The 23441-nt window shown below is 40.7% G+C and overlaps 1 protein-coding gene across 3 annotated transcripts; it reads left to right on the forward strand.

Moving 5' to 3' along the window:
• Nucleotides 1–2658: 2658 nt before the first annotated feature.
• On the forward strand, nt 2659–15228 carry LOC139366011 (dihydropteridine reductase-like). Of its 3 annotated transcripts, none has more exons than XR_011626713.1 (8): nt 2659–2871; nt 3254–3346; nt 3489–3585; nt 3968–4108; nt 10969–11077; nt 12773–12856; nt 13985–14186; nt 14237–15228. XR_011626713.1 is itself a non-coding variant. In XM_071103089.1 (7 exons), exons 1-7 carry the CDS (start codon nt 2788–2790, stop codon nt 14085–14087), a joined length of 711 nt encoding a protein of 236 aa, XP_070959190.1. In that variant the 5' UTR covers nt 2659–2787; the 3' UTR covers nt 14088–15228. The 3 variants fall into 3 exon arrangements, 1 of the variants encoding a protein (XP_070959190.1); XR_011626714.1 differs by having other exon boundaries at nt 13985–14169; nt 14245–15228; XM_071103089.1 differs by having other exon boundaries at nt 13985–15228.
• The last annotated feature ends 8213 nt before the right edge of the window (nt 15229–23441 follow it).

Here is a 23441-nt window from a genome sequence, read left to right on the forward strand (position 1 = left end):
ATCTGTACTTTCCTTGACTATTTATATTTTTGACAACTTTTACTTTTACTTCACTACATTCCCAAAGACAACTATGTACTGCTTACTCCCTACATTTTCCCTGACACCCAAAAGTACTCGTTACATTTTGAATGCTAAGCAGGACAGGAAAATGGTCCAATAGACACACTTATCAAGAGAACATCCCTGGTCATCTCTACTGTCTCTGATCTGGCGGACTCACTTAACTTTGTTTGTAAATGATGTCTGAGTGTTGGAGTGTGCCCCTGGATATCTGTAGTTTTTTTTTTAAACAAGAAAATGGTGCTGTCTATTTTGCTTAATATAAAGAATTTGAAATACTTTCTACTATTACTTTTGATACTGAAGTATATTTTAGCAATTAAATGTACTTTTGATACTTAAATATTATTAGAATCAAATACTTTTAGACTTTTACTCAAGCAGTATTTTAGTGGGTTACTTTCACTTTTACTTGAGTCATTTTCTATTAAGGTATCTTTACTTTTACTCAAGTATGACAATTGCGTACTTTTTCCATCACTGATCAAAGGTGCCTATAATTTGGGACCTGACTGTATATCTTGTACAGTCGCCACTTACCCACCAGTTTATTCCCCTCCTTCACTGTGAATACGTTTTGTGATATTCATTGTGGGGATTTGCACAGGCCTTCTTGTCTGCGTACTCACTGCATATCCACCGTGACGATCTGGCTCACAACATGAAAGGTCAGTTCACCTGTGGGCAATTGGGCTGTTGACCAAACTAGTTTGATGGATTTCTATCTACTAGTAAGTCATATCTATCAAACTGGTTGGGACTAGTCATGGTATATAGGATGCCAGGATAAATGTCTTATGCCATCCCCGAGGCATTTTTAATGCCTCAACTTGAGATGAAACACTTTGTTTTGCCTTTGTTGATTATGAAATACACATTTTCCCTCAATTAGTGCTAACACTGAATAGATTGTCTATTTACCTAATCAAAGACTTTTGATGACATCTAGGGGTCAAAACGAAGAAGTGGTGGGACATCAAAATATACCATTTTATAATACTGAATTATTGTATAATTCATTCACAGTTTAAACGATTTGACCGAGTAATGCCTGTAGATTACAACACATTAAATTATATGAAAACATTTCCCCTGTATTATTCTGTGATTTGTGTACTTATCAAACAGCAAGATGTTTCTGTCGGATGCAGCAGAATGTAAAGGGATGATCATGATGTTCAACACACTGCTCCGGGGAGTTGATCATAGTATTTGCTCCTCTAGACTTTAGCTATCAACACTGCTTCCCCTACCATTATATACCCCCCAATCCACACCTAGTGTTGTTCCTATCAGCATGCCTCCTTCCCTCCTCACCATCTTATCATTAGCGTGGGTAACAGTCTATTCTTGCTTTAGCCAAGTCCTGTTTCATCACAACTAAAGCACTAACAGACTTCCACCCAGGCTATCATATCATTCATCCAAGTTAAATAACCGTATGTGCTGGTCAATGGGCCTAAACCTGGACACACTGTTATTTTAATGTGTCGTAATCTACAGAAATTACTTGGTCAAAGCGGCGTGATCAAATACAAGTCTATGCGAGCAAACATTTTGAATTTCGCTGTATCATTTTCTTGTGTTTATTTCAAATGTGTATTCATTGGATGTGCAATTAGAAATCTAGCCTGATATGTTTGACTGCGAGTGAAAGCCCAGGGCATGAAAATGATTTGATGACATCTCAATGAGCTGTGTTGCTGTGACAGATTCAGACATGCTGTACTCAGGATGACTAGGATGTACTCCCACAGGCCAGGCTGCTGTCTCACTGCTGCTGTATCCAAATCCTGTACATTTTATTTTATCTGAATACATGAGTATGTACATCATTTGTGTGTGTGTGTGTGTGTGTGTGTGTGTGTGTGTGTGTGTGTTTGTGTGTTTAACTATCCTTGTGTGTAACAGAAGTCCTCACAAGGATAGTAAAACAACAAACATTCAGACAATTTTGCTGGTCGAGGATACAGACACCTGAAGAGGTATGCTTTTTACATCAAATTAAGCTTAATGATTATGACTCTAGAAAAAGCTGTTTCAGGTGTTTCAAAAATGATAAATTATCCAACACTTTTGACATGAGGGGAGAGAAGATTTTTCAATTATATAACTAATTTCATGCAATTCTACTCATTTTGCCATGGGGCAGTGAGAAAAATGCGCAGTTTACAGCTAATTTCCTGCAATTCTACACATTTACCATAATATGATATCTGACTGAGAGTGACTAACAAAATCAATGGGGGCCCTGGTTGGTAATTCGACCATGATTACTACAAGTTTAGATCGCTGGCTGCTAGACTAACTGTTAGCTAACGTTACATGGGCTAATTGAGTGACTGTCAGTGACTGACATAACAAGAGAAAAACTGCTGATGCACAACCAAATTGAGCAATTGTGCCTTGTGTATTCTACTATTATAACTCTCAACAGTAAGTTGAGACCTTGACTGAGTTCAAAATGTATGCAGACCGCGGCTATTTGGCCATCCCTGGTGTAGGCTAACCTATGCACTGATAATGTTATCATAGCTTACGCATTTTTACATAGAACAATATTGAACTAAGGTCTGCCTCTGATGTGCTGAGTGTGTCTGTTTAAATATTGGGGGTGGGTGTATATCTCTCTCCCTTTCTCTCTCTCTCTCTCTTCTCTACGGTAGCTGTCGTGTAATGGTAGTGAAATAGTCATCATTGCTTGAAGCGCATAGTAAAGAAAGCATGGCTGCCAGTCGGGTACTCGTATACGGAGGAAGAGGTGCACTGGGTAGCAAAATTGTTCAGCACTTCAAATCTAAAGGATGGGTGAGTGCTATACTTATTTTTTTTATTCATATAGAATACAATTACGAAATGATTGTGAGCCTTTTCTTGCCCCAGTGTCTATTATATTTTCAATAACCACTTGTTGAGTAGGCCTAGCCCTAGATGCTATGGTAAGAAGCAAGGAAAAATAAATTAAACCATTGAAATTGTCATCATCAATTGTCATTATCAAGACGTTTTAACGATGCCAGCACAGAGCTATCGGAAAACATATAATCAGTTGTTATAATTTACTGAGCCTACTTTTGGATTGCATGTGGAATAAATAGCCGACGTTGAAGGATAGTTCGATATCAACATCCTATTTTCCAAAGATTGCAAATGTTTCATGCGCTGTTGTTCTTTCTTTATTTTCCAAAAGTGGGTAGCCAGCATCGATATCGTTGCCAGTGAGGAGGCAAACGCGAACGTGCTGGTGAAGTTGTCGGAGTCATTTACTGAGCAAGCAGGACAGGTAGGAGGAGCGTGCTTTCACCTGCTCCCTCTGTGATGTTGACAGCTTTTTGAACACTCCGTTGATTTGCAAAACGCTGGATAATTACCGTAAAACACCCAGATTCTAGCCCGTAGTAATAGACTGTTATCTCTTGCTGCAGGTGACAGCAGATGTGGCCCAGTTGCTAGGGGACCAGAAAGTGGATGCCATCTTGTGTGTGGCAGGCGGATGGGCTGGAGGAAATTGCAGCTCCAAAGGTTCAAGAGTGTTTCACTGAGATATTATCAGTTCATTTTGAACACATACTGTGATATGAATGCCAGGTCTCTTGTGGCTCAGTTGGTACCATGTGGCACTTGCAACTCCAGTGTTGTGTGTTTGATTCCCACGGGGGACCAGTACAAACATAATATGAAAATGTATGCACTCACTACTGTAAGTCGCTCTGGATAAGAGCGTCTGCTAAAATGTAAATATCTCCCTTAAACATTTAAACCCCTTTCAAACCAATTTCCCCATAGGCTGAATTCTCATCTGACATTCAATAGGGATGTTTGTTCGTTCCATTTAATTACATGGTTCATTTAATGTTGCAATGTTGGTCCTCAAACATCTTCTGTTATGTATGTTGTTTTTTAGACCTGTACAAAAACACAGACATGATGTGGAAGCAGAGTGTGTGGACCTCTACCATATCTAGCCATCTGGCTGCTGTGCACCTGAAGCAGGGTGGACTACTGACTCTGGCTGGGGCTAAAGCATCACTGGGTGGTACTAGTGGTAAGACGCCACTTACCTCTACTCTACTGGTACTCTATTCTACTGGGGTTCTATTCTATTCTACTGGTATTCTATTTGATTCTACTGGCATTCTATATGATTATTTTTTGCATTTTGGTCATAATTTAAGGTTAGGGTTAGGCATTAGGGTTAGCAGTGTGGTTAAGGTTAAGGTTAAGTTTAAAATCAGATTGTATGACTATGTGGCTGTGGCTGTGGCTGTGGCTGTGGCTGTGCCAGCTAGTGACCACTCTGCAGAGCTCCCTCCAGTACATCTCAATAAATGGCACCCTGCTGTTCTTTTCTCCTGTAATGTTGTTCATGCTGACACTGTTTGACTGTGCCTCTGTTCTGACCACCGTCTCATTCCAACTTTTATTTCTAAGGGTGGCTGTCGTCACGATAGCAGCTTACGTCGTCAAACTATTTGTAAAACAAGGAACCCATGAAATACAAAAAAGACTGATATATAGTAGAAACAAAACTATGAGTAACATGTTGAATATGATATTTATTTTAATGAGGAGAGAAATTGTTACTACTATGGTTTATCACACAATGCTCTCCGGTATTTTAAGCCTGACCCTGTATGCATGTGATGTTACCTATAGGACCCAACAACCATGCCATTCCCTGTGTGGTGTGTAACCCATGTGATGGTCCTGAGAACAATATAAATCCTGACACTAGGGCACCTAAAATCCCTGATCAGCAGTCGGTATAAAGCCCCCACTCTCATTGGCTGTTAGGTTGGGGAGGAGAATGAGTCAGCAGAATTTGGGTCTCCAATTGTAGACATGGTTAGAGTGTGTTGTGCTCTTCTCCCATTGAATGTAGATTATTGTAGAAACTAGTGCTACACTAGACACAGGCCAGGAAATTGTAGGGATTTCACTCACAGACTTGGTTTAGATTACTTTTTTTGGCAGTGGTATGTCTAATATTTTTTGGGGATGTTTCCTATAGTGTAACTGTCACCTGTGTGGGGGTTTTTCTCCATAAAATATGAATAAGGTTTTGATATTGAAGAAAGTATGTCTATATTTATTTGAATGAAAAGAGGATCTACAGTATTTACCCTGTTTTACAAAGTCGATGCTATAACCCACAAGATTTACAGATTTTCATGATCTCTTAAATTCATGTCAAGTAACGCTCAGAGCTTCCTTGTGGCAGAAGTGTGTGAGTCTTAGAAATACATCTTTAATATGACCATTAACAGGTACTGCAAGTGCGTCGGTTGCCTTATGCCGATTCAATCGATCAAATGTATTTATAAAGCCCTTTTTACATCAGCAGAAATCACAAAGTGCTTATACAGAAACCCAGCATAAAACAGCAAAGAGCAAGCAATGCAGATGTAGAAGCAGTACGTGGCCATAAAGGACAGATTGTTCTTCAAGACATTCAAATGTTCATAGATTACCAGCAGGGTCAAATAGTAATCACAGTGGTTATAGGTCAGCACCTCAGGAGTAAATGTCAGGTGGCTTTTCATAGCCTAGCATTCAGAGGTTGTTACAGCAGGTGCGGTAGAGAGAGAGAGAGAGAGAGGGTCGAAACAGCAGGTCAGGGTTCCATAGACGCAAGCAGAACAGCAGAAACTGGATCAGTAGCTCGACCAGGTGGACTGGGGACAGCGACAGCCAGGAGTCATCAGCCTAGGTAGTCCTGAGGCATGGTCCTAGGGCTCAGGTCTTCCGAGGGGGGAGAGAGAGAGCGTGAGACAGAGATGGGAGAATTAGAGGGAGCATACTTAAGATTGAACAGGACACCAGATAAGACAGGAGAATTACACCAGATACGACAGACGGACCCTAGCCCGCCGGCACAAGGGCTATTGCGGCATAGATACTGGAGGCTGTGACGGGGGGGTCTGGGAACACTCTGGCCCTGTCCGGGGATAGGGCCAACCAGGCAGGGTATAACCCCACCCACTTTGCCAAAGCACAGCCCTCACACTACCAGAAGGATATCAACTAACCACCAACTTAGTACCCTGAGACAGGGCCGAGTATAGCCCATGAAGATCTCCCCCACCGCACGAGTCCGAAGGGTTGCAAAACCAGGCAGGAAGGTCACGTCAGTCAAGTCGAGTATAGTGAAAAAAGCCTGGCACGACGTGACGCACCCCTCCTAGGGACGGCATGGGGGTGCACAAGCAAGCCTGTGACTCATCCCCTGTAATAGGGTCAGAGGCAGAGAATCCCTGTCGAGAGAGGGGAGCCGGTCAAGCAGAGACAGCGAGGGTGGTTCGTCACTCCAGTGCCTTGACTTTCACCTTCGCACCCCTGGGCCAGACTACATTCAATCATAGGACCTACTGAAGAGATTAGTCTTCAGTAAAGACTTAAAGGTTGAGACCGGATCTGCATCTCTCACATGGATCGGCAGACCATTCCATAAAAATGTAGCTTTGTAGGAGAAAGCCCTGTCTCCAGCTGTTTGCTTAGAAATTCTAGGAACAATTAGGAGGCCTGCGCCTTGTGACCGTAGCGTACGTGTAGGTATGTCCGGCAGGACCAAATCGGAGAGATAAGTAGGAGCAAGTCCTTGTAATGCCTTGTAGGTCAGCAGTAAAACCTTGATATCAGCCCTAGCCTTAACAAGAAGCCAGAGGCTAGCACTTGAGTAATATGATCAAATGTTTTGGTTCTAGTCTAGATTCTAGCAGCTGTATTTAGCACTAGTGCTTTAATCTGGTAGGTGGAGAGTAGAGCATTGCAGTAGTCTAATCTTGAAGTGACAAAAGCATGGATTCGTTGTTCTGCATATTTTTGGACCAAAAGTTTCAGATGTATTTAATGTTATGAAGATGGGGGAAAAAAACTGCTCTTGAAGTATTTATGATCATAATACAAATGGTCTGTATTACTGACAAAAACAAGACATTGGAAGATGGTAATAGTGCTTAAAGATGTGTTTAGGGGTTATTTGTGCTTATATCTTTAGCTTAATATTTATTAGCTTTAATACTTAAGAGCTTACCTAGCTAATAGTGTGTCTAATCTAAAGACATTCTCAACCAGCTTTACTGAGTTCTCTAGGGTGAAATACTGCCTTTTGGGTAGTTTGGTGTCCAGTGGTGTCTTAGGGACAGCTGGTCTTGCCAATGGTGTCTTAGCAACAACTGGTCTTGCAAAGCCAGATGCACACATTGTGGACTTAAAGATTTAGGGTTGATTTGGGGTTAAAGACTGAGGCTTGTTAACCGTGTGTGCACCCTATGACCTTGGATTTAAAAGTCAGGTTGAACTGTCAAATAACATTGATTTAACTTTTGGGAGATTCAGCACGCTAGTCTGTTAATGCTCTTTGAGGAAATGGATTCTGAAGGCATTTCCAAAAAAACATCTTACGTTAGTTGTTTCCATATGCTACTGTATTTACACAAACATTGATGGGAAATCAAAAGCATGTCTGTGAAACAAGCAGTCATCTCTCAATACTGCCATGGGCAAAGTTTGGGAACCAAAAGCACCCAGAATATTTGTCCATAGTATATAAACAGGAAGTTATAAACGTGTAGTGAATGAATGTTGAGTTCAAAATATACTGTTTGTAATAACACATACAGTGACAGTCAAAAGTTTGGACACTTATTCATTCCAGGGTATTTAAAAAAATATCAAAACTATGAAATAACACATATGGAATCATGTAGTGACCAAAAAAAGTGTTAAACAAATCAAAATATATTTTATATTTGAGATTCTATATTTGAGATTCTTCAAATTCTTCACCCTTTGCCTTGATGACAGCTTTGCACACTCTTGGCATTCTCTCAACCAGCTACATGAGGTAGTCACCTGGAATGGATTTCAATTAACAGTTGTGCCTTGTTAAAAGTTCATTTGTGGAATTTCTTTCCTTCTTAATGCGTTTGAGCCAATCAGTTGTGTTATGGCTAGGTAGGGGTGGTATACAAAGATTCCCCTATTTGGTAAAAGACAAAGTCCATATTATGAGAAGAACAGCTCAAATAAGCAAAGAGAAATGACAGTCCATCATTACTTTAAAACACGAAGGTCAGTAAATTACGAACATTTCAAGAACTTTTAAAGTTTCTCCAAGTGCAGTCTCAAAAACCATTAAGCACTATGATTAAACTGGTCTCATGAGGATCGTCACAGGAAAGGAAGACCCAGAGTTACCTTTGCTGCAGAGGATAAGTTCATTAGGGTTAACTGCACCTCAGATTGCAGCCCAAATAAATGCTTCACAGGGTCCAAGTAACAGACACATCTCAACATCAACTGTTCAGAAGAGACTGCGTGAATCAGGCCTTCATGGTCGAATTGCTGCAAAGAAACCACTACTAAAGGACACCAATAAGAAGAAGAGATTTGCTTGGGACAAGAAACATGAGCAGTGGACATTAGACCGGTGGAAGTCTGTCCTTTGGTCTGATGAGTCCAAATTTCAGATTTTGGGTTCCAACCACCGTGTCTTTGTGAGACGCAGAGTAGGTGAACGGATGATCTCTGCATGTGTGGTTCCCACCATGAAGCTTGGAGGAGGAAGGGTGATGGTGTGGGGGTACTTTGCTGGTGACACTGTCTATAATTTATTTAGAATTTTAGGCACACTTAACCAGCATGGCTACCACAGCATTCTACAGCAATACGCCATCCCATCTGGTTTGCGCTTAGTCCCGCTATCATTTGTTTTTCAACAGGACAATGAACAACACAACTCCAAGCTGTGTAAGGGTTATTTAACCAAGAATGAGAGTGATGGAGTGCTGCATCAGAGGACCTGGCCTCCACAATCACCCGACCTCAACCCAATTGAGATGGTTTGGGATGAGTTGGACCGTGGAGTGAAGGAAAAGCAGCCACAAATGCTCAGCATATGTGGGAACACCTTCAAGACTGTTGGAAAAGCATTCCAGGTGAAGCTGGTTGAGAGATTGTGAAGAGTGTGCAAAGCTGTCATCAAGTTAAAGAGTCACTACTTTGAAGAATCTCAAATATAAAATATATTTTGATTTGTTTAACACTTTTTTTGTTAATGCATGATTCCAGATGTGTTATTTTATGGTTTTGATGTCTTCACTGTTATTCTACAATGTAGAAAATAGTACAAATAAAGAAAAACCCTTGAATGAGAAGGTGTGTCCAAACGTTTGACTGGTACTGTGTATCAAATCAAATTGTATTTGTCACATTTGCCGAATACAACAGTATGTGAAATGCTTACTTACTAGCCCTTAACCAACAATGCAGTTTTAAGAAAAATAAGTGGAAAGTAAAAAATAGATAACTAAAGAGCAGCAGTAAAATAACAGTAGCGAGGCTATATACAGGCAGTTCAGAGTCAATGTGCAGTGGCACAGGTTAGTCGAGGTAATTGAGGTAATATGTACATGTAGGTCGAGTTAAAGTGACAATGCATAGATAATAAACAGAGAGTAGCAGCAGCATAAAAGAGGGGGGGGGGGACAATGCAAATAGTTTGGGTAGCCATTTGTTTTGCTGTTCAGGAGTCTTATGGATTGAGGGTAGAAGCTGTTAAGAAACCTTTTGGACCGAGACTTGGCACTCCGGTACTGCTTGCTGTGCGGTAGCAGAGAGAACAGTCTATGACTAGAGTGGCTAGAGTCTTTGACCATTTTTAGGGCCTTGGCAGTGATGCAACCAGTCAGGATGCTCTCTATGGTGCTGCTGTTGAACTTTTTGAGGATCTGAGGACCCATGCCAAATCTATTCAGTCTCTTGAGGGGGAATAGGCTTTGTCGTGCCTTCTTGACAACTGTCTTGCTGTGTTTGGACCATGAAGGTTGTTGGTGATGTGGACACCAAGGAACTTGATGCTCTCAACCTGCTTCACTACAGCCCCGTCGAGGAGAATGGAGGCGTGCTCGGTCCTCCTTTTCCTGTAGTCCACAATCATCACCTTTGTCTTGATCACGTTGAGGGAGAGGTTGTTATCCTGGCACCACACTGCCAGGTCGCTGACCTCCTCCCTATTGGCTGTCTCATCGTAGTCGGTGATCAAGCCTACCACTGTTGTGTTGTTGGAAAACTTAATGATGGTGTTGGAGTCATGCCTGGCCATGCAGTCATGAGTGAACAGGGAGTACAGGAGAGGACTGAGCATGCACCCCTGAGGGGCCCTCGTGTTGAGGATCAGTGTGACAGGTGTGTTGTTACCTACCCTTACCACCTGGGGGCGGTTTGTCAGGATGTCCAGGATCCAGTTGCAGAGGGAGGTGTTTAGTCCCAGGGTCCTTAGGTTAGTGATGAGCTTTGAGGGCACTATGGTGTTGAATGCTGAGCTGTAGCAATGAATAGCATTCTCACATAGGGGTTCCTTTTGTCCAGGTGGTAAAGGGCAGTATGGAGTGCAATAAAGATTGCATCATCTGTGGGACGGTATGCACATTTATTTGGGTCTAAGGTTGCTTGCATGATGGTGTTGATGTGAGCCATGACCAGCCTTTCAAAGCACTTCGTGGCTACAGATGTGAGTGCTACGGGTTGGTAGTCATTTAGGCAGGTTACCTTAGTGTTCTTGGGCACACGGACTCTGCTTGAAACATGTTGCTATTACAGACTCAGTCAGGGACAGGTTCAGTGTTGATTGCCTCGAAGCGAGCAAAGAAGTTATTTAGCTCGTCTGGTAGGCTCGTGTCATTGGGCAGCTCGTGGCTGTGCTTCCCTTTGTAGTCTGTAATAGTTTGCAAGCCCTGCCACATCCGACAATCATTGGATTACTTTGTAACTCTAGTATTGTGTATATTTCCATGTCCCTTGTTATTATGGTAAGATTTATTGGTGTTTATCTGATTTTATCCAAACATCTCTCCTATTTCACTGTCCCTCTTTCCATACCTCCTACTTTCTCTCTCTCCTCAGGCATGGTGGGCTATGGCATGGCCAAGTCAGCAGTCCACCAGCTCTGTCAGAGTTTAGCAGGAGAAGACAGTGGGATGCCCCCTGGAGCTGTGGCAGTTGCCATACTACCGTGAGTAGCCTAGCAGTTAAGAGCGTTGGGTCAGTAACCGACAGGTCTCTGTTCAAATCCCTCAGCCAACTAGTTGAAAAATCTGTTGATGTACCCTTGAGCAAGGCACTTAACCTTAATTGCTCTGCCTAAAGAGTGTCTGCTAAATGATTAAATTGTGAGGTATCTTGTTGTTTTTATTACAGTTAATCAATTACTTATTAGGAATAGGAGAAACCTGCCTAAGATACCTTTTGTTATTATTACAGCTTATAACTTGCCAAATATAGCATTTGTTATTTTTACAGTTTATTACTTACTAATTATGAATAGGAATAGGAAAAACCTGCACTCATTGGAAATAGTCGTTAGGAATTTAATTTATTTCCAACAGTGGAGGTCAAAGGTTACATTACAAATATATTACATGTATTCACCTCATGAGCAGCTATCTGTATATATAGTTTCATTGATTAACAAATGGATGTAAAGCACGTTTTTTGCATTGTCAACATGAGAAGCCTGTATCTGAGTTTTGTAGTCAATATTCTCAGTTATTTTTTATGGTATATTCCAATTGCATAAGGTTGGACTGTGACCACCTGCCAGGCTACTATTAGCTGTCACATAGCTGTCACATATGGTTAGCATTACCCCCATGACTTGCAATTCTTCTGCACTCCCAATACGAATAGGAGGGTTGCTTTATTCACTGGACCTGTGCACAAAAGACTGTAGACTGCAACTGTGCTCATTCAAAAGACTGTAGACTGCATCTGTGCTCATTCAAAAGACTGTAGACTGCATCTGTGTTCATTCAAAAGACTGTAGGCTGCATCTGTGCTCATTCAAAAGACTGTAGGCTGCATCTGTGCTCATTCAAAAGACTGTAGACTGCATCTGTGCACATTCAAAAGACTGTACTGCATCTGTGCTCATCTGTAGTGCATCTGTGCTCAAAAAGACTGTAGACTGCATCTGTGCACATTCAAAAGACTGTAGACTGCATCTGTGTTCATTCAAAAGACTGTAGACTGCATCTGTGTTCATTCAAAAAACTGTAGACTGCATCTGTGTTCATTCAAAAGACTGTAGGCTGCATCTGTGCTCATTCAAAAGACTGTAGGCTGCATCTGTGCTCATTCAAAAGACTGTAGACTGCATCTGTGCACATTCAAAAGACTGTAGACTGCATCTGTGCACATTCAAAAGACTGTAGACTGCATCTGTGTTCATTCAAAAGACTGTAGACTGCATCTGTGCTCATTCAAAAGACTGTAGGCTGCATCTGTGCTCATTCAAAAGACTGTAGACTGCATCTGTGCACATTCAAAAGACTGTTGACTGCATCTGTGCTCATTCAAAAGACTGTAGGCTGCATCTGTGCTCATTCAAAAGACTGTAGGCTGCATCTGTGCACATTCAAACATACAACTAATACAACTGAAATGTAAAATCATATTTCAATATATGCAAGTATTTATGTATCAATTATCATGCTCATCTCAAAATATAGTGAAAGGCCTTCATCAGAGGTTGTTGGATGCTTGCTGGTGGTAAATATCATCTTTACACTTTAGCTTTGCTGTTGTTTTTTTGTCTGTTGACAAGGGGTTTACATGGGCCTGTTACAATCAGTCCAGGACCAGAGCTTCAGGCCTGCGGTAGTCAGTTCCTACCACCGCCAGAACATTGTCATGTGACTTGATTACACAGGGTAACCTTGGATACTCCAATGAACAGGAAGTTCATGCCTGATGCAGACTTTGGTTCCTGGACACCACTGGAGTACATTGCAGAGTGAGTGTGATATGGTGGATGATGGGTTGTTTTCATTACTGTATGTTTTTACTGATCATTTAGTTAATCTTGAGATTTAAAATTATTTGTATATTTATGCTGTAAGACCGTCATTAAATTATTCTAAAGGTTTAGAACATACAGATTTAACTATTTCTTCAACGTATGACCATAAGACAATCTTTTTTGTACACCAGTATTTCACCAGAAGATGGCAATGCTGTCTCTTGGCCTGGGAAAATGGCCTACTCAATTGTATTGCAGTATTATTTGTTAAAGTCTTGCCAAAAGATATTTAGAGCCAAATGTCTGGTTTGAATAATGCTGTAATGTGATCAAAAGGTTAATTTGATGGACATATCAATCAACTAATTATAATCTTACATTTCTTCAATACTCTTGACTGGATATAGTCTTGGATTTACCCAAATTTGCTGTAAATGCAATGTTAACTATGTACTGTAACCAACACACTAATGGAGCCCCTAAACTAGTGTATGGAGCCCCTAAAGTTTGTTTTCCTCTTTTCATGTCAGTTTAGACACAGAGCACATAGTCTCCAGTCTCTCCTCTGTACACAGTAGAGATTAGATGGGATTTGATCCAGTTTTATAATCCCAGAAGGGTTGGACAACATTAACCCTGCAGATTACCAGTAGAAACAGATGAGGGTCTGGGAGTATAAGTAGAAGCAATGGGAGGGGAATTTAAATGAGCACTTTGATTCAGTTCATCAGCTTATCAAATGTCCATTTGGTGGACTGGTGTAGAATGTTGACTTTGAATTGTGAATAGCAATCTCATGATATAGTTGCTGTTGAAATAGGTCATTGGCTAACAACATAACTAAGAGGCACAGAGGTATAAAATACATAAAAGCCATCAATATTGTGGCCTTTTTTTGTCTTCTTGAAATTTCTTCTAGACTTTGACATATAGAAAACAACTTAATCTCACCCAGTGCTTAATTAAAACGTGGACTCTCTTATATCATATACTGTAAGACAACCATGTTTCACTTGTACTCACTTACAAGTAGTAACTGCTAGCACCCATAGTCTAGCCATTTCATAGTCTCATTCTCTTACTTTTCTTATTTTCTCATAGTCTTATTTTTCGTTCTTCTAGAACTTTCTTCAGTTGGGCCACCGGTGCGGATCGTCCAGCATCGGGAAGTCTGATGCAGCTCACCACCACCGGAGGCAAGACACAGGCCCTACCCACACAATAAGGCACATTTCCTACCCACACAATAAGACACAGGCCCTACCCACACAATAAGACACAGGCCCTACCCACACAATAAGACACAGGCCCTACCCACACAATAAGACATATAACCTACCCACACTATAAGACATAGGCCCTACACCCCTAATCAGACACAGGCCCCAACCACACAATAAGACACAGGCCCTACCCACAAAATAGGAGACTGACCAGACTGACTAGGTGAATATAGGTAAAAGCTATGATCCCTTATTGATGCCACTTGTTAAATCCACTTCAATCAGTGTAGATGGGGGGGAGGGGACAGGTTAAAGAAGGATTTTTAAGCCTTGAGACAATTGAGACATGGATTGTGTGTGTGTACCGTTCAGAGGGTGAATGGGCAATAACAAGTATTTAAGTGCTTTTGAACGGGGTATGGTAGTAGGTGCCAGGCGCACCGGTTTGTGTCAGGAACTGCAACACTTAACAGTTTCCCTTGTGTATCAAAAATGGTCCACCACCCAAAGGACATCCAGCCAACTTGACACAACTGTGGGAAGCATTGGAGTCAACATGGGCCAGCACGCTTTCGACACCTTGTAGAGTCCATGCATCGACGAATTGAGGCTATTTTGTACAGTCCGTGTATGTGACCTTATAGAAATGTAAGCAAGGTTTGAAATTATTATGTTTTAGTCAAATATTATATCTGTTTGGACTTCTTGTGGTCGATTTACCGTCGATAAATGGCTGAATATAGTCAATTATCCCTGGTATAGAGAGATGGAGAGGATTGAGGGGAAGGTAGGAGAGCGGGGACGGTAAGACAAGTATGCCCACAATACCATCTAGTGGTAGAATGAATCAGTTGCAGAGGAAACATGAACCTCAAGTACATTGACTTATTTTGAATTATTTTGATCCAGTTTGAGATTGATGAAAATGAGTAAGCCGCTGTCTTAATGTCAAACGTACAATACATTTCAGTGGAGTTGTGATACTCTGTGTCTTGTGCCGAGTGTACCCAATATGCGTGTGAATGGTTGGTTGAAGCTGTACTGTCTAAGTACTATTATCAATATCTCATTAAAAAATGGTGCCGTTTGATGTGGTTTTACCTCCTCTGTCTCAATGTGAATAAAAATCCACATTAATCACAATCTGATTTCATAATTTGTGAGAAACAATCAAAACTCTACAGCATCACTCGGGCTCCTGAGTGGTGCAGTGGTCTAAGGTACTGAATCTCAGTGCTAGAAGCATCACTACAGACCCTGGTTCGATTCCAGGCTGTATCACAACTGGCCGTGATTGGGAGTCCCATATAGCAGCGCACAATTGGGTTAGAGTTTGGCCGGTGTAGGCCGTCATTGTAAATAAGAATTTGTTCTTAACTAACTGACCTGCCTAGTAATACAAAATAACCTTGAATTGAATACAGATCTGCTGAAAACTATTATAGAGAATAAACACATTTTGGGGATCAGGGATTTGTAGCAGTTCCACCACCACCACTAAAATCCAGATCCCTGCCCACCTTCCCCTCATCCACAATAATATTATATTTCATTGAACTTCACTGGTCATAATTAGATGTATTCGCCTACGATTAAAGACATACTATTTTGAATGGGGTTGACCAGTTACAATATTTACCTGCCTTGACTTGATCTAGCTCACTCATGGTCATTTCCAGTGACATACTGTAGCCTTCCCCACCAGGTGGTGCTCCTAGATAACAACTCAATTCACCAGTCAAATGTGACCGACCACCTCGATTGGGTCTTGTGTAGCAACATTTGATATGTGTTTTTTAAAGTATAGACTCAGAGCTACAAAATGGAAAATCATACACTGCAGTTGAGGAACAATGTGAAAGTAATTCTGCTTTGAAAGTGGATAAACTTTTTGAGAATTTTACTCTTGAATGATTTTGTACACCTACTGGAGAGCTCTTCTTTATCTACACCTATTCAGCATCGATCACACCCTCTTAAGCCCTAGCCCTACCCGTCTCTTTAAGGATTCACATGTAAGGCCATGTACTGAACAGGTGTAAAGTAGTGTAATAAACAACCAAAGATTTCAAGACTAAACGTGGTGAAAGTAGTAGCCTACAATAAGGAAAAACTCCAGGTAAAAATACACTTTATCTAGTCCTTGGCCTATATCCTAATCTGACTTTGGTGCAGGTCATGTTGTTCTTCACATTACCGCATCTGGTAAACACAGACTATATATATTAAAATCAAGTTTATTTGCCCCATGCACAGGATACAGAAGGTGTAAACGGTACAGCGAAATGCTTACTTGCATATTTGCATAGTAGCAATATAAAAAATAGAAATAGTCCAGGTAAAAAAGTATTTTATAAATATTTTATAATTATTAGATGATGCTTACCCAGAGACACACTTGATTGGTCACACTTGATTGGTCTCAATTGATTGGTCATGTGAAGGAAATGCTATAACCACCCTCCATCCACACCTAGCTATTGTCTAGACATGTACACATGTTCATGAAATACAATAGATGGTCGTAATCACCCCCAGACACACCTGGCTAACTTGATGGGACATGTAATCATCTGGCGAAGTGTAGTCTTTTGTTTAGACATGTAACTAGCTAGCTAGCTAAACAATGAACCATAATCCCAACCCATACTACTAGTAATACAAACAGATTGTTATAGCTAGCCACCAGGCATGAAATGCTGTAGTATGAATGTGCAGGTAGATAAAGCTAACCAACTAGGTTCAATGTTAGCTAGCTAGCTAGCTAACATTAGGCTATAACTAGCAATGCAAATGGCTTCCTGAGATACGAATAATATTACTACATTACTACGCATGTAACGTTAGCTAACATGCCAGCAAGCTAACTTTTGTACACTTTAACTTTAAATTAAAATTAGAAATGTATAATATCTGAAAATGTAGCTAGACTCTTACCCGTATACATGGATGAACATTTGTTTGCAGCTAGATACATCTTGTTTGGCCCGCGTTGTGTCAAGTCACTCTGGTTCACACTGACCGTGTGCACAAAGTAGGTCATGACAAGTTTTTCACACTGATCTTTGTTGATAGCACCTGCTAAATTCAGGGCAGCAATGTTGTTGGGTGCAGTAGCAACACTTTTGCAGTTCTCCATGGCAAATGTTATATATTTCAAAAAAGCCACAGTAGCAAGGACTATCTACACATATTGAACAGCTCACGTTATAGACAGAATCCTGCTACATGGCAGACCAATCTGAACTTATCTCTGGCATGTCCAGCCCATTCATTATCTCAGCCAATCCATGGCTAAACTAACAAGGCTCGTAATTTAACAATTTATTCGTATTTACAGATGGCATATAAGTTTGTTAATAAGGCACATGAAAAGGGCCTCCCGAGTGGTGCAGTGATCTAAGGCACTGCATCGCAGTGCTAGCTGTGCAACTAGAGATCCTGGTTTGAGTCCAGACTGTTGCAGGATGTCTTTGTCCCATCGTGCTCTATCGACTCCTGTGGCAGTCCGGGCGCATGCACGCTGACACGGTCGCCTCCAACACATTGGTGCGACTGGCTTTCGGGTTAAGTGGGCATTGTGTTAAGAGGCAGTGCGGCTTGGCTGGGTCGTGCTTCGGAGGACGCACGGCTCTTGACCTTTGCCTCTCCTGAGTCCGTACGGGGGTTGCAGCGATGGGACAAGACTGTAACTACCAATTGGATACCATGAAATGGGGGAGAAAAAGGGATAATAAAAAATAAAAAAAAGGCGCATGATAGTTAATATGTTCAAGAAGGTAATTCTGCCAAAAAAATGCATTTTTATGAAATGCATTTGCCTCTCCTGTGAAGTAGTTACGTGCGACACCAGCTTTCTGAAACAGGTCACAAATGATCCAATATGATTCAAGGGAATATGTGTTGGTTACAAAACACATATTTTGTGTTAACACTTACAATAGATGAGTGGATTTGGAAAAGTCAACGCACAGTAAAATCTGGACATTGCTTGATTGATTGATTTTATTTGCCAGTTAAATAAATACATACACACAGTACATACATTTTAAAAAGGTGACAGGGAAAACACAAAGTCAGAATCTTATTTTCATTGTGCCATATTCAAATGTATTGGTTTCACTGTATATGATAAGCCCAGGTTGCTGCAAAAAATTACTGAACAGCGAATATCCTTCCTAAGAACAATTGTAGCAACATGACACAATACAGCGGGAGATCCCGATACGCCTACCACATATTACACAGAACAATAGCATCAGTAGCATTATGACAAGATAGTCCTTGTTGCTCTTATTGTCAAGTAGCTATCACAGTGAGGTATCTTTAATCAAGTGAAATATCTTCTGTGATAAACAATGGCTGTATGTATTCCCACGGGCAATCACTCTGTAGCACTACAACATCAAGAGCTAATGTACAGTATGCAGCCGGGACGTGTTGAATGTGCCTGGGGCCCTCACACGTCTAGATGAATTGCCCTCCGCCACCCTATATCAGCAGGACTGAACACCACCTCCTTGTTCTCTTCTATTCATTGCAGGCATTGTGATTTATTATAGTGTGTCATCAACAGGGCCCAAGCCTTATAATCATTGCTCCTGCAGCTCACTGTGAGAAATAGCAGAGTTTAAACCTATGGCGTAATAATTGTCCTAGGGTGAATTTGTATTCACACTTAGCCGCTAAGCCAATAGGATGATGTATAGAATGATATATGGGATGATATTTAGGATTATGTATAGGATGATATATAGGATTATGTATAGGATGATATATAGGATGATGTATAGGATGATATATACTGTTGAAATCGGAAGTTTACATACACTTAGGTTGGAGTCATTAAAACTTGTTTTTCAACCACTTCACAAATTTCTTGTTAACAAACTATAGTTTTGGGGAGTCGGTTAGTACATCTACTTTGTGCATGACACAAGTCATTTTTCCAACAATTGTTTACAGACAGATTATTTCCCTTATAATTCACTGTATGACAATTCCAGTGGGTCAGAAGTTAACATAGACTAAGTTGACTGTGCCTTTAAACAGCTTGGAAAATTCCAGAAAATTATGTCATGGCTTTAGAAGCTTCTGATAGGCTAATTGACATAATTTGAGTCAATTGGAGGTGTACACCTGTGGATGTATTTCAAGGCCTACCTTCAAACTCTGTGCCTCTTTGCTTGACATCATGGGAAAATCAAAAGAAATCAGCCAAGACCTCAGAAAAAAAACTGTAGACCTCCACAAGTCTGGTTCATCCTTGTGAGCAATTTCCAAATGCCTGAAGGTACCATGTTCATCTGTACAAACAATAGTACGCAAGTATAAACACCATGGGACCACGCAGCCGTCATACCGCTCAGGAAGAAGACGTGTTCTGTCCCCTAGAGGTGAACATACTTTGGTGCGAAAAGTTCAAATTAATCCGAGAACAACAGCAAAGGACCTTGTGAAGATGCTGGATGAAACAGGTACAAAAGTATCTATATCCACAGTAAAACGAGTCCTATATCGACATAACCTGAAAGGCCGCTCAGCAAGGATGAAGCCACTGCTCCAAAACAGCCATAAAAAATCCATACTGCGATTTGCAACTGCACATGGGGAGAAAGACCGTACTTTTTGGAGAAATGTTCTTTGGTCTGAAGAAACAAAAATATAACTGTTTGTCCATAATGACCATCGTTATGTTTGGAGAAAAAAGGGGGAGGCTTGCAAGCCGAAGAACATCATCCCAACTGTGAAGCACGGGGTGGTAGCATCATGTTGTGGGGGTGCTTTGCTGCAGGAGAGACTGGTGCACTTCACAAAATAGATGGCATCATGGGTAGGAAAATTATGTGGATATATTGAAGCAACATCTCAAGACATCAGTCAGGAAGTTAAAGCTTGGTCGCAAATGGGTCTTCCAAATGGACAATGACCTCAAGCATACTTCCAAAGTTGTGGTTAAATGGCTTATGGACAACAAAGTCAAGGTATTGAAGTGGACATCACAAAGCCCAGAACTCAATCCCATAGAAAATGTGTGGGCAGAACTGAAAAAGCGTATGCGAGCAAGGAGGCCTACAAACCTGACTCAGTTACACCAGAATTCACCCACCTTATTGTGGGAAGCTTGTGGAAGGCTACCCAAAATGTTTGACCCGAGTTAAACAATTTAAAGGCAATGCTACCAAATACTAATTGAGTGTATGTAAACATCTGACCCACTGGGAATGTGATGAAAGAAATAAAAACTGAAATAAATCATTCTCTACTATTATTCTGACATTTCACATTCTTAAAAAAAGTGGTGATCCTAACTGACCTAAAACAGGGAATTTTTACTTGGATTAAATGTCAGGAATTTGTATAAAACTGAGTTTAAATGTATTTTGCTAAGGTATATGTAAACCTCTGACTTCAACTGTATGATGCTAAATAGGATGATGTATTGGATGATGTATAGAATTATATATAGGATGATGTATATGATTATATATAGGATGATGGATTTTTCAGAGGATGATATATAGGATGACAGGACAAGAGTAATATACATGGGTTATTGTTTGTTTCATTTATTTAGAGTGGAAGGGCTATAAAAGTGGTTAAAATGGTTGACATTTATGTTTTCCCTTTTGCCATTGCGGGATTGGGAAATTTGCATTTGGCAAGATTAAATGCCTGGGTGATCTGTTAATTTTGTTTAGTGAGACCTTATCCTCGATCTCCAGCTTCCATTCAGTTTAGTGAGACATTAACATATATCTCCAGCTTTTATTCAGTTTAGTGATACAATAGCCTCGATTCCCAGCTTCCATTCTGTTTAGTGAGACAATAACCTCGATCTTCAACTTCCGTTCTGTTTTGTGAGACTTTAATCTCAATCTCCAGCTTCCTCACGAAACAAGACTAAGGAGTCTTGCTTGCAAGACTAAAGTGGACTGAAGGAAACTAGTTGTGTGACCACTCAGTTTTAAAACTTAGTATTGTGAATCAATGATTATGACCATTTAGCTGATATCATATTGGACACATTATTGCAGTTTTGACCATCTTACTGTTTTATGGTCTCTCTACAAGATAGACATGGAGAATTAACCAAGATACACCGTTTAGTGACACCAACCATAGAATAGAACAGAACAGAAAATTCCCCTTGGGTTTCCCCCTGCAGTTGAGCCAAGTATTCTCCATAGCCCCAAGTATTCTGCATAGCACCAAGTATCCTGCATAGCCCCATCTGAGGCCCCTCCACCAGCACAGGCCTGAAACAAACCCCCTGGAGATGAATATCCTGATTAAACGGACCCCCTCCTACCCCTAGACCCATTTTCCCACCCCCCTTTGAATGTTGGTGTTATTGGGGGGTGGGTAGGGGGTTAGAGAGGGGAGGTTATGTCTGAGATGGCAGGGTGCCATGTGGAAGCCATTGAGACCTGAAAGAGAGTGCGGTGGGGTGGGCATAACGTGAGGACAGATGGTAGTGGTTAGCCCCCTTAGCCTGCCTGCTACAGGGTTATATGGCTTGCATGTGAGTAGACACCAGCACTACCTCTGAGAACCTAGAACCTAAGCACACATGTTGTGTTTGAGAGAGGAGGAGGTGGGGGGGATTTGGGTGGACAAGATCTTGAGTGAAATAACCAGAATGAAGACTATATATGTTTAACCTGTTTAATATTTGTGTATGGAAAAATCACTCACAACAATTATCCTCCTTTCTCCTATAGGAATATTTGTAATATTGATAATATAATCATATAATAACTGAAGCTGTAACATATTGAGTATTACTATATCCTTACGCTTGCCAAAGCAATTATGAACAGTCACTCACTCCTGAATCAGATTGCCCCAGTATTCTATGACGTTTTAGAGTGAGACCTCACAAATATGAGATGCCTTCAGTGTTTCTATCCCCATAGCCCAACACTAGATCGTGATATCTCCTATCTGGACTGTTTAAGATAAGGCAACATAATTTGAATTTGCATGATAAGTATTTTGCTGTAATTAAATGGATCTTGTGTCATTAAATCATTGCACAGGATGATAATTGCTAGACTTTATTTTCTCGAATACCTTGAATACTTCCTCCTGTTCCTTAAAATACAAGCCAGGGCATTAGCATCATACGTTCCCCTATACAGAGGTTTCTGCAGAGCTTAATCAAACTCATGATTTTGCTCATATTCGGTTGTCTTCCATTTGGTTTGCTGTGATATGTTTGCAAGGAGAATACTGTCTCCAAACAAATTGTGGCAATGTTGTACCATAAACAATACACTGAAATACACACCGCTGATACCCAAGGCAATGCTTTGATGTATGAGTCCCTCTTGTGTGCACACACAGCCTATCACATAAAGCACATGAAGGGAATGACATAACAGCTAACAACACCATCCCAATGGTATTATTGTTACTTTATTGGTGTGGCTTCTTGTCGTGATGGCTTATTTATTAAAGACTAACATATTAGCTATTTTATTAATAGATTGTGCATGGCTTAGGGTTGAAAGCATTTATCATGTTGTTACATAGATGCCACACATCATATTAGCAGATATTGTCATATTTAGGTTGAATGTAAGATCACAGGCTTTTATTACAATCCCAGAGCAAGTTACCATGCTGTAGGTAGTGTAGAATTATGACTCAATTCTATGGAAAGCCTTCAAAGTAGGATTGACATGTAAGTGAGTGTTAATCCTCTTAATGCTTTGGTCCAAGTTTATTTATTTATTTTATCAACTTTATTGGTCAGGAACCATGCATAATTAAAATATACAGAGGAAATGTAATGCATTGTACCACAAGATATAGCTAGAAAGATACTTTTCTAATATAAGATGTTTCTTTAAGCACTGAATCACACCCTCATATTGAAGTTTTCCTAAATTAAATTAGGAAAACTGTAGTCAGTTCTCCAAGTTCTACTACTGCAGTTTTTGGGAGGTTCCACACGACTCTAGACGCAGTTAGGACAATTAAGGATATTAGTTTTCCGCTCCCCTCTTGGCCCAGCTAAATGTGGAGGGCACTTGGCTCAAGTAACAGGGCCACTTGGAGAGAATATGCCTGAGGCAGTAAACTAATTCTTACTTACACCCCTGGCAAAAAAAAGATAACCAAAACCTCTCCTTGAACCCCGAATAGTGACATATCCCATCACCGGAGAGGTGAAGAGGATGCAGAAATGAAAGACAATAGGAGTTCTTATTAATATGGTGATGGTGAGGGGAGGTGGGGGAGGGCCTTCATAACAGGATCACTTTCACCTGACAGTCCAGCAGTCTGCAATTAATAAGATTCCGTTTTTTTAGAGCCATATTTACAAAGGTAAATGTAGCCTACTGTCA

Source organism: Oncorhynchus clarkii, chromosome 14 (genome assembly GCF_045791955.1).
Source record: "Oncorhynchus clarkii lewisi isolate Uvic-CL-2024 chromosome 14, UVic_Ocla_1.0, whole genome shotgun sequence".
Lineage (NCBI taxonomy): Eukaryota > Metazoa > Chordata > Actinopteri > Salmoniformes > Salmonidae > Oncorhynchus > Oncorhynchus clarkii.